This window comes from Scyliorhinus torazame, chromosome 5, assembly GCF_047496885.1.
Source record: "Scyliorhinus torazame isolate Kashiwa2021f chromosome 5, sScyTor2.1, whole genome shotgun sequence".
Taxonomy (NCBI): Eukaryota; Metazoa; Chordata; class Chondrichthyes; order Carcharhiniformes; family Scyliorhinidae; genus Scyliorhinus; species Scyliorhinus torazame.
The window spans coordinates 116,779,396-116,791,534 of NC_092711.1; the positions used below are offsets into that span (position 1 = coordinate 116,779,396).

Consider the following 12,139-nt stretch of genomic DNA (forward strand, 5'->3'; position numbering starts at 1 on the left):
TTCCACCAGTTTTACTCAATATTTGTTTCATTATTCAATGTTGAACATCAGAATATTTATTTGTTATATATGACTTCATTTTGAATTGAATAGCTCTCGAGTTTTCACTCTGAATAACTGAAATATACACCATTGAATTGCAAACATGACTGACCAAGAAAAAAAAGTGTCTCACTGGGTAACAGAAGTCCCATGAATCTTTACTCAATATTGGTTTTGTTATTCATTGCTTAACATCAGTATATTTATCATGTGTCGTCATTTCAAACTGGATAACTCTGAAATATACACCATTGAATTGCAAACATGACTGACCAAGAAAAGAAAGCGTTTCACTGGATAATACAGATCCCATGGTGCTTTGTTGAGCTTTTAAATAAAGTCAAATATCGTTAAATGGAAGTGAATTGAGAATTATGTGTTGCTTATATTTGACCCCCCTGTGTTTTGGTGTGAAACATTCTGCAGCCTAAATCCCGTTCAAGTATAAGAAAGGAGGGGTGACAGCAAATCCGCACTGAGCCTGGATTTCCTCATCTCCCTGAGTGGCTTATTCTGATCCTCTGGCATTAAGGCCGAATTTTTCAAAAATGTGGTTCAGTTAAATCTCTGCCATTTCCTCGAATCCAGTTACAGTATTGTTTGTGTCTGTCTATATGAACTGTCTAGCTATGTTTCGGATTGTGATTAAAATATTAATCTGCATCTGGAAAGCCATTAAATTATTTTGTGAACTGAGCAAACTGCCAAGATCCGCAGTTTGTTTTTTCATGTATGGAACGATCTGTCTGGACTGTACGCAGAACAATACTTTTCACTGTGCTCGGTACACGTGACAATAAATCAAATCCAATCAAAGAGACAGTTTCTTACTCGTCTTCAGATTGAACAATGAGCCGCCTTAAAAATTATTCATTCATGGGAGGTGGGGGTCACTGGCTGGGCCAGCATTTACTGCTGTTAAGGGAAATTTACATTAGAGGTTATTCATTTAATCTCTTTATTTTATTATGTTCAATCATTAGCTTATGCCTGCAATAGTGTGGACTGACAACCACGGCAATCTAATTCTGCAAGGACCTGATAAGTAGGGTTAGTGGCGAGTCATTCTTTAACTGATCTACGAACACATCTTCAATGTTCCGATTAATTGCTGAGTCATTCTGTAGCTGACAAACTGACCGTTAACTTTTTAGACATCTGTTATCCTTATAATTGAAAACAGAGTTGTGAGCATTAGATAACAAATGGTTTCAGAGGAATGTGATTGGAAGCTAATTGTTGCTGGGGGGTGCCTAATTGGCCGTGTATGTAACCCCCACAAGCTAGTTAGGAACTAACCCACGTACACGTATAAAAGAGGCGAACTGCCATTGTACAATTGAGAAGGTGACCACGAGCACTGCGGAGTGCCTGGCTTTCTCCCAAAAGCTTTTGCCAATAAATTGACTTGACTCCATTCTTTGGTGTGAATAAGTTATTTACCGAGGATGGGATTCTGTCTCCGGACTCAAGCAGCTGGCCACCCCTTTGAGAGAGCCGGGACAGAATAACCAAATGGTGGTAAAGACTTGAGTCAATTCATAAAAGGTTCAGTGACTGAGAGAATGAGATGGTTGGAATGTCTCTCAGACATTGGAACAACAAAGGAAATGGATAGATATTGAAAAGAAAGATAAAACTACAAAAGCAGGAGTATTGTTAGTACACCAATTGGCTGGACTAATTGAACAAGTATCAACCTCTACCAAAAAATGGACTGAGGACAAAGACAAGATAAGGAAATTAGAATCTAGGGTAAGGGAATTAGAAAAAAGGGATCAGCTGTTGGAGAAGAATCATTGGGGTCTCCTTCCACCTTATGAGACAACACAACAGGGGGCAACAGCCCCCCTCCTACCTCAAGGAATACGGAAGATGTAATATGGCCCCGGTGACCAGGACAAGAACTGAGGCACAACCAAGGGCAACTTATAAACCCTTCATCCCTGGGGAAAGACAGCAAGTATGGGATTTCTTGGGCAAATTACAACCCCAAAGTGCAAATGCTAAATTTTGGACAGACTTAGATACCGTGTGGGTAGGACACCAACTGCATTTGTGGGATATTCACCAGCTGGTCAGAGCCGCGTGCCCTCAGGATAAATGGAGGCTGGTACAGAGGCCTGGACAGACCAATCACCACCAGACTGGTGTCTGGACGCAGGCATTTGGCCTCCTTGTCGAAGTGGACGCCCAACAGGCGGACTTCACCCCATTCAAAACAGCAGTACAGACTGCCACAACTAATTGGATTAAGATTCAACAAAAGGGAGAGGGAGCCTCTGAACATGGGGAACGATTGTTCAGGGCCTGCGATGAATGTTGAGGAATACGGAGAAGAGAAATGGCAAATAAAACAAGAAAACATTAGCGCTTATGGTAGCGGAGGTGCGACACAGCCAAATTTAAAATGTTACAACTGTGGCAGACAGGGACATTTCGCAAAGAACGGTCGAAAACCAAAGAAAGGAAACAGATCTGGGAATGGAGGACCCCGTTGCAGTCACAAATAGGGGACCGAGGAAAAGATAGACTGACCGTCTGCGGCCCCCATAATTAAGAGCAAAAAAGAGGGGAGGGTTTATGTGTCTGCACTGGTGGGGGGCTGACAATGTGAAATGGACACAGGAGCATCTATATCAATTACTGACTTGCCCCTGCCTAACTGAAATAAAATGATTCATATAATCAGGGTAGGAGGAAGTAAAACACCCGCCTATTTAAGTGAAACCACGCTGGTGGAAATAAATAACTAGTATATACCAATGCGATTTTATGAATGTTAAAATAATGAGGGAACATTAATGAAAGGATATGTACAATATTACAGTATGTAGATGATATACTGATAGCCTCGGAATCCAGGCAGCATTATATGTGGTGTTTAGCGAATTGAACACTGCGGGATTTAAAGTGAGTCCCAAAGAGGCGCAAAATTGGAAAAGAACGAGTGCTATATTTAGGACATCTAATCTCACAAGGACTCAAAGAAATGCCAGTAGACCTAGAGAAATAATAGGGTCCAACAGATGCTACGCCCAGCAACTGTGAGAGGAGTTAGAAAGCTTTTTCGAATTTGCAAAACTAAAGTGGGTAAATGTGTGTGTGTTCAATAAGGATTTGTGAATTTCCTTTGGTGTTTGTAGTTTTAAAAATGTTGTAATTCACAACCGAGTTTCACATCAATTAGAAGTTAATTCGGCAGCTGCTTGCAGGAAGTTACTTTGAAATTGACACGGCATAGGTCCACCAGGGTCCTAGTGCCCAATGATGACATGAAATACAGAAGGGAAGAAAAAAAAATGATGTTTGGAATGTTAAATACATGGTCGAAGGAGCTTTAGGGAATAAAGATAGTGGACCAGAAATTAGATTAGGAGAATTACTTGCAGTATCAGGAAATGAGAATCTGATGGCAGGAAAGATTTAATGAAAATAGATGCAGGAAAAATTAAGATATTAAAACCAATTGATAACACAGAGGAAGTTTGGGTGAAGCTACCAACTAAAACCACAGGCAAAGTAATCAGTGACGCTGGAAAAAGTAAAGACACAATTGTTCAGAATTTGGGTAAACATACAGTTGAATTAGAGAAGCATGGTGTCTGGAGCAAAAGAAATTGTATCACAATTAAAACACATGACCCAATTGGTGGGAAGACTGTGAATTAAAACCCGTTAGCAGCATTGATAGGACAGATGATAAAGTTAAATGTCATGTTCGGAACTTACCTTCATAACGATCCGGTCATAATCAAAAATAAAGAAATTGAAGTAAAAGCAGCAGCAATACCCGAAATGTATCAGGGTAAGGTTTCGACCGGTTTGGATCACTGAGCGAGCAAAAGAGGAGGAGTTTGTGTTTTTTCGAATCTCACTCGGGGGTGCATGACAGAAGGAGGAGGCTTAACAGGCCTTAATTGTATGATGTACATTAATGATAAAGACAACAAACTATTCAAAAAGAAAAAGGGAAGAAATGATGGCAAAGGAAATCTGGAAGTCGTGGAGAGGGCACTTCTGGAGTATCCAAACACAAATAGAAAGTACATCTGTGCATTTCATTTTTCAGATGGAAAAAATAAAAGACATACTTGTTCGGGCGAAGAAAAGAGAACTACACTCCAGAAAAAAATATTTTAGACAGCATTGGGGGGTAACCCTTTTTGTTGATGGCTCCCGTAAATACATGGAGGGGTTACCCCGGACAGGCTGGGCAGTGGTCAATGACAGGTTAAAAACAATAAAGTCAGGAAGGACCGATGGAGGATTTCAGCACAGGTAGCAGAAATAGTGGCACTCACACAAGCCCTAAAATTATCTGAAGGAAAGGCTGTGAATATTTACACTGACAGCCGGTATGCATTCGGGGTAGTACACGACTATATGACATCATGGGGACGACGAGGATTCATAACTACAGACGGAACCCCAATCAAACACAGACAGAGGACAGAAGCCCTATTAAAGGCTAGTGAGATCCCTAGAGCAGGTTCAGTAATCAAGATCAAGGCCCACCAATGGGAACCAGGAAAGGAGGACCCTGAGTGGACACAATTTAAAGGTAATCAAGCCGCAGATAGAGCAGCACAATTCGCATTAGAACAAGAGGTAGTTGATGAACTCCCAGTAGCTGCAGCAGACCCGATAGAAAACAAAATAGATATCCAAAAGCTGCACGCGGACATCTGAGCGAGAGATGGACAGCATACGGAGTCCAGAGAGGGAATGGTGGTGTGTGGAGATATAATGATAAAGTGGTAGCGCCAGAATGTATACTAAATACCCTCCTGAAATTACATCATGGACTCTCACACGCAGGAAGGGAAGCCATGACAGCTAGTATGAAAAAGGAATGGTGGTGGAAATGAATGGGGAGAGACATAGCCCGGTATTGCCACCGATGTGTGACCTGTGCGCAATATAATCCCGGTCGATCCATAAAAATGGGACACCAGCCCCGGCCCAAAGGGCCGTGGGAACATCTACAGCTGGACTTCACAGGGCCCCTACCACCATCCCATGGGAAGACGTACTGTTTGGTGATTATTGATCAATTTACCCAGTGGGTGGAAACGTTCCTTACTTGGAATTGCACTGCCACCACGGTGGCCAGAATATTGGCAGAAGAGATCATCCCGAGATGGGGAGTACTGCTACAAATTGATTCTGACCACGGAACACACTTTACTGGGAAAGTAATAAAAACAGTGTGCCAACTCATGGGTATAAAACAAAAATTCCACATCCCCTACCATCCACAAAGCTCTGGAATGGTAGAACGAATGAACTGAACCCTTAAAAATGCTTTGGCAAAAGCTATTCAGGTGTCGGGACTAACATGGACTGAGGTGTTACCCATAATCCTGATGAAATTAAGGGCTACAACAACCCGGACAACTGGTTTGACCCCGTATGAATTAATGACTGGGTGGGCGATGCAACTACCAGAGAACATTATCACTGGTGGGGCCGATGTAGGTCCGCTGAAAGATAGAATCAGATGTTATGTACTGGAGCTGTGCGCCCAACATAAAGAGATGCGTAAATCAGTAAAGGACAGTCAGGAACAATGAGACACACAGAGAGAACTTGAGACACTTCCTGACATCCGTGTTGCTGGGAGTCTAATGGTGAAAACGTTATCTGCAAAACCCGATTTTGCCCCTAAATGGAACGGGCCATACCAAGTTATAATTAGTGGCGATACTTGTGCATGTACAGACATGAGAGGGAAAGGGGTCTGGAAACATTGGACTTAACTCAAGACGCACGCAGGCGACAATTGAAACCAATATTTGAATATATGTGATTTGCTTGGCTTACAGACCCTCTCCTCTCTGACCTCCAAGCAAGCTGAACGGGAACGCGGACAGTAGCGCGCGGCCGGTATAGACTTTGGGACATTTTTTATTTAAAGTAATAAGGATGGATCTGATAAAATTGATACTGTGTTTAGGATTGCTGGGAACAGACAGTTGTCTCCATAAAAGCAAACGAGAATTGCATGTGAATACGTACCTTGTCCTATGTGTATGCAAGGGAATCAGTGGATAGTACATGATATCATAATTTACCATTCGAATGAGAAACGGAAAGCAATTTGGATGATGGAAAATGGGACACTAGACAGCCAGTGATGGACAAAGATCCTTTCGGTTACTGATGGACTGAGTTGTGTGCTGTTTCTAAGGGACATGAGGAAGCTTCTACGGTGCTGCTACCCCAAGGAAGTAAAATGCTTTAGAGGTAGTGGGACATATGGATATAGCCATTGTGTTACCTTCCTGTACAGCAACAGCTATGGTTCACGGTGATTGGACTGGAGGGAAGAACGAAAAAGGGTCTATCGGCACTGGTCTAAGATATGGATAAATTTATAATTGATTTCGGAGCATAATTTAAAATCGCGACATGAACACACAAATGACAAAGATCAGGGATATATGTTAGTCAGTACAATTAGAAGGGGGATATAAACCCCAAAAATACAGGGTCAGCTCAGAGCCAGCTCTCATAGCTCGGCCATGGGGGTCCTACCTGATGCATGGATTGATAATACTTGTCGTTATTATAATTGTATGCTGTATAATCATTGGATGCCTTAATCTATGTTGTAAGATGGCTATGGTTCGGATGATGCCAGTAGACATCACCAAGAAGACATCCCGTTCATGTACACCACCGACCAAGACGGAGAAGACGACGCGGAAAAAGGGGGTGACAAATATGATGATGTGTTTATATAAGAAATGCAAACAAGACAGCAACCGGAATAGTGTTGGTCTGAGGAATTGTTAACACAATTCTTGACCAAAAGGAGGGATTGTTAAGGGAAATTTATATTAGAGGTTATTCATTTATTCATTAGGAATCTCTCTATTTTATTATGTTTAATTATTAGCTTATGCCTGCAATAGTGTGGACTGCTGAGTCATTCTATACTAGCTTACTTACCACGGCAATCTAATTCTGCACTGACCTGTTAAGTATACGGTTACTGGTGAGTCATTCTCTCAGTCACCTACTGACATCTGCCACGTTCCGATTAATTGCTGAGTCATTCTGTAACTGACAAACTGACCGGTAACTATTGAGACACCTATTATCCTTGTAATTGTGGACCAGGAGATGTGCACGATAGTTAACGGATCGTCTCAGAGGAATGTGATTGGAAACTAATTGTTGCTAGCGGGGCCTAATTGGTAGTGTATGTAACCCCCCCCCCAAGCTAATTAGGAACTAACCAAGTGTACATGTATAAAAGAGGCTAATTGCCGTTGTATAATTGAGAAGGTGACCACGAGCACTGCGGAGTGCCTGGCTGTCTCCCAAAAGCATTTGCCAATAAATTGACTTGTCTCAATTCTTTGGTGTGAATAAGTTATTTACTACTTCAACGGGGGTGGGTGCTGAGCTGAAGCCAGTATGGATCATTGCAAAATTTCTTATTTGCCCAAAGTGACTTTATTTTCCTCTTGAGAGCCTGTTTTCACCTTTACACAGACAAATGGTTTATGTATGAGTATAGAGATGCAATAGAGGTGTAATTGTATCAGAGTTCAAAACATCTAGTTTCAGGATTTGTGCTCAAGACACAGCCTGGGCAGAGAGAACAGATCAGAACATCCAGCAGCTGCTATGGAAATGAGAGAGGAAATGAGCTATTCCTAGAATATTTGGTCGATTTCTTAATATGTTATCGATTATTTATTACAAATCTCCCAACGTGAGAAGGTGATTGACTTCTGAGAACTGATTTCTAGTTAACTTAGTTATTTCACAACTATAAGCTGCTAATTTCTTGATTACATACCGCTGACAACATACTGAAGCTACGAGAATGATCTGAATCAGCAGCACAAATACTTGAGCTGCCACTAAGTATGAATGTAAAACCTTTCGACTAAAATGTTGTAACGATCAACATAGATTCATCCTCCCCACATGCAGACCATCTTTCACAATTCTAAATTATTGGCATGTCATAAATACATCTGCTTCAAACAAAAGTTCATGCACTGACTTTAAAGATTCTCCAGCTCTCTGTTCACCTGCATCCACCTTGTGAATATTTTCTGAATACAAATTCCAGATCCCGCTTCACTTTAATTTTACTCCCTCTGATAGGTACTGTGCGGGGGAAGTTTTGTTACACAAAGGGTGGTGGCCTGGAATGCACTGCCAAGTGAGGTGGTTGAGGCAGATATGTTAGAGACCTTTAAGACTGATCTGGATAGGTACATGAGCAGACAGGGTATATGATACATGTGGTTGGTCTAGATAGGACACGTGACCACCGCAGGTTTGGAGGGCCGAAGGGCCTGTTCCTCGGCTGTATTGTTCTTTGTTCTATACAGGGCCCTGGTGAGGCCGTACTTGGAATATTGTGTGCAGTTTTGGTCTCTTTATCTGAGGAAGGATGTTCTTGCTCTAGAGGGAGCTCAGCGATGGTTTACCAGACTGATTCCTGGGATGGTGGGACTGACGTATGAGAGATTGAATCAGTTAGGATTGTATTCGCTGGAGTTCAGAAGAATGGGGGGATCTCAGAGAAACCTATAATATTCTAACAGGACTTGACAGGGTAGATGCAGGAAAGATTTTCCTGATTGTGGGATTGTACAGAATCAGAGGTCGGAGTCTGTGGATAAGGGGTAGACCATTTAGGCGGAGATGAGGAGAAATCTATTTGACCAGAGAGTGGGGAGCCTGTGGAATTTGTTACCACAGGATATAGTTGAGGCCAATACATTGTATGTTTTCAAGAAGCAGTTAGATATAGCACTCAGGGCGAAGGGGATCAAAGGATATGGAGGGGAAAGCGGGATTAGGCTATGGAGTTGGATGATAAGCCATGATCATAATGAATGGCAGAGCAGGCGCAAAGGGCCAAATGGTCCCTTCCTGCTCCTATTTTCTACGTTTCTCTGTAATCCCTTCCCACACTAAGAGCAGGAGAATGGCCTCTCCCCAGTGTGAACTCGCTGGTGTGTCTGCAGACTGGATAAATCACTGAATCCGTTCCCACACTGAAAGCAGGTGAACAGCTTGTCCCCAGTGTGAACTCGCAGATGGCTCCGCAGGCTGGATGAAGCTCGGAATCTCTGCCCACACTGAGAGCAGGTGAATGGCTTCTCCCCAGTGTGAACTCGCTGGTGTGTCTGCAGGCTGGATGACTGAGTGAATCCCTCCCCACACTGAGAGCAGATGAACGGGCGCTCACCAGTGTGAACTCGCTGATGGATCCGCAGGTTGGATAAATCACGGAATCCCTTCCCACACTGAGAGCAGGTGAACGGTCTCTCCCCAGTGTGAATTCGCTGGTGTCTCTGCAGGTTGGATGAATCAATGAATCTCTTCCCACACTGAGAGCAGGTGAATGGCTTCTCCCCGGTGTGAACACGCTGGTGAGCCTGCAGGCTGGATAACTGAGTAAATCCCTTCCCACACTGAGAGCAGGTGAACGGCCTCTCCCCAGTGTGACTGCGTCGATGAATCTCCAGCTCCGATGGGAATCTGTATCCCTTCCCACATTCCCCACATTTCCCCGGTTTCTCCATGTTTTGGGTCTCCTCTTGTCTCTCCAGATTGGACTGTGTGGATCCCTTTCCACAGAGGGAGCAGGTGAATGGCTTCTCCCCAGTGTGAACTCGCTGATGTCTCGGCAGACTGGACAAATCACAGAATCCCTTCCCACACTGAGAGCAGGTGAATGGCCTCTCCCCAGTGTGAACCCGCTGGTGTCTCCGCAGGGTGGATGAATCAATGAATCTCTTCCCACACCGAGAGCAGGTGAATGGCTTCTCCCCAGTGTGAACTCGCTGGTGTGTCTGCAGGCTGGATAACTGAGTGAATCCCTTCCCACACTGAGAGCAGGTGAACGGCCTCTCCCCTGTGTGAACTCGCTGGTGTGTCTGCAGGCTGATTAACTGAGTGAATCCCTTCCCACACTGGGAGCAGGTGAACGGCCTCTCCCCAGTGTGACTGCGTCGATGAATCTCCAGCTCAGATGGGACTCTGTATCCCTTTCCACAGTCCCCACATTTCCACAGTTTCTCCATGTTTTGAGTCTCCTCTTGTCTCTCCAGATTGGACAATCAGTGGAAGCCGTGTCTACACACAGAACATGTGCACTGTCTCTCCTCACTGTGAATGGTGTGATGTTTTTTCAGGCTGTGTAATAGTTGAAGCTCTTTTCACAGTCAGTTCACTGGAACACTCTCACCCGGGTGTGTGTTGTGTGGGTCTCGGTGCTTTTCCAGTCACACTCCTGTTTAAATTCATCTGAAGCCAACCGATTGGACAAACATTTCTCCTTCTTGCCGATGATATTCAGAGCCCGATGATATTCAGAGCCCGATGATATTCAGAGCCCGATGATATTCAGAGCCCGATGATATTCAGAGCCCGATGATATTCAGATCAGAAGGAATCGAGTGAGTTTGTCATATCAAGGTGTGACATTTGAGATTTCTGTCTATAATTTCTCCTCTTCCAATATCCTTTAAAAACAATTTACAAAAGCCATCAGTTAGTACAGGATAGAAATTCAGAACAGACAATTCTAGTTCCTATGGAACATTATTTCCTCTCTCGTTCTCCAAAAGCTGTAAATCTCCATCGCACACAATCTCCCTCCATTCTCATTCTGCTGTATCTAATATTCACCCTCCCAATTCTCCTGAAGGTGCTGATTCATGTTGATTGACAGATCCGAGCTCAGCTCACTGCTTCCTGACCAGGATGCAGAGATTATAATAGGAGCAAGAGTAGGCCATTCAGCCCACTGAGTCAGCTCAACTATTCAATGAGATCCTTGGCCGATCTACCTCAGCACCATTTTCCCACATGGTCCCCATATCTCTTAATATCTTCAATATCTAGAAACCTATCAATATTTGTCTTGAACATACCTGATGACTGAGGCTCCACATTCCTATGGGGTAGAGAATTCCAAAGCTTCACCACATCCTCGAGTTAAGAGATCCCCCCTCATCTCAGCTTTCACTCTACTTTCCGACCTGTTCCCCATAACCCTTAACTCCATTGTCAATAAAATATTTGTCCAACTTGTGCTTCAGTATATTCAATGACCCCCAGATACAACTGGTCCCTGTGGAAGAGAAATCCAAAGACTAACAACCCTCTGAGGGAAGAGATGACTGGAAATCTATAACGTAGCGACAGTCTTATATTACAACACGAGAAATAATAATACATTCACCTTATTCCAGAACGGTAAATAATATATTTAATTTGTTCCATGTAACAACACGAGACACATCTCTGTCCATTATTAATTTGATGTGGAGATGATGGACTGGGGTGAGCACAGTAAGAAGTCTTACAACACCAGGTTAAAGTCCAACAGGTTTGTTTCGAATCACTAGCTTTCGGAGCACTGCTCCTTCGTCAGGTGAATGTTTACATTACATTATTAATTTAATTGCCCTGAAATGTCAGCCATCTCCTGGGGAACCCACCCCTTTAATTGTGAACCTGAGGAAAGAGACAATCATTTTTTGAAATTTAGAGTAACCAATTATTGTTTTTCCAATTCAGGTGCAATTTAGCGTGGCCACTCCACCGATCCTGCACATCTTTGGGTTGTGGAGGTGATACCCATGTAGACACAGGGAGAATGTGCGAACTCCACACGGACAGTGACCCGAGGCCGAGATCAAACCCAGGTCCTCGGCGCCGTCAGCCAGCAGTGCTAATCGCTGTGCCACCAGAAACCATTCTTTTAGTCAGACAAATAAATGCGCCAACCTGTTAAGGAGATGGGTGGGAGGAGTTGGAAACACTTGTGGAGCCTTGAACCTTCATGTATTTTTTTTTCCCAATTAAGGTGCAATTTAGCATGGTTCCAGGATGGGCTCAAATGAGGATTCACAAACACCCGCTGGAGGCCCCAAACCCCCAATAAGACCCATTGATTTTATTGTCAGTCTGCAGACAGGAGCTGGAGAACTGAACCCAGGCAGAGGAGAGGGAGGGAGAAAACTGGGAGTGGAGGAAAGAAATGGTGCTGATGCTGAGATGGGATTGGATTTCAGCCCAGGGAGGAGGGAGAGTGTGTGGGACGGGGATT

At 43.6% G+C, this 12,139-nt stretch overlaps 1 protein-coding gene across 2 annotated transcripts in view; it reads right to left on the reverse strand.

Moving 5' to 3' along the window:
* Positions 1 to 12,139, reverse strand: part of LOC140421694 (uncharacterized) — a 56,251-nt gene that overhangs the window by 31,870 nt on the left and 12,242 nt on the right. For both annotated transcript variants that reach the window (XM_072506511.1, XM_072506510.1), the window contains one exon: positions 22 to 10,547. In XM_072506511.1, coding sequence (XP_072362612.1) covers positions 8,991 to 10,106 — 1,116 coding nt within the window. In that variant the 5' untranslated portion in view covers positions 10,107 to 10,547 and the 3' untranslated portion in view covers positions 22 to 8,990. Of the gene's footprint in view, positions 10,548 to 12,139 lie in introns of those variants that run through there.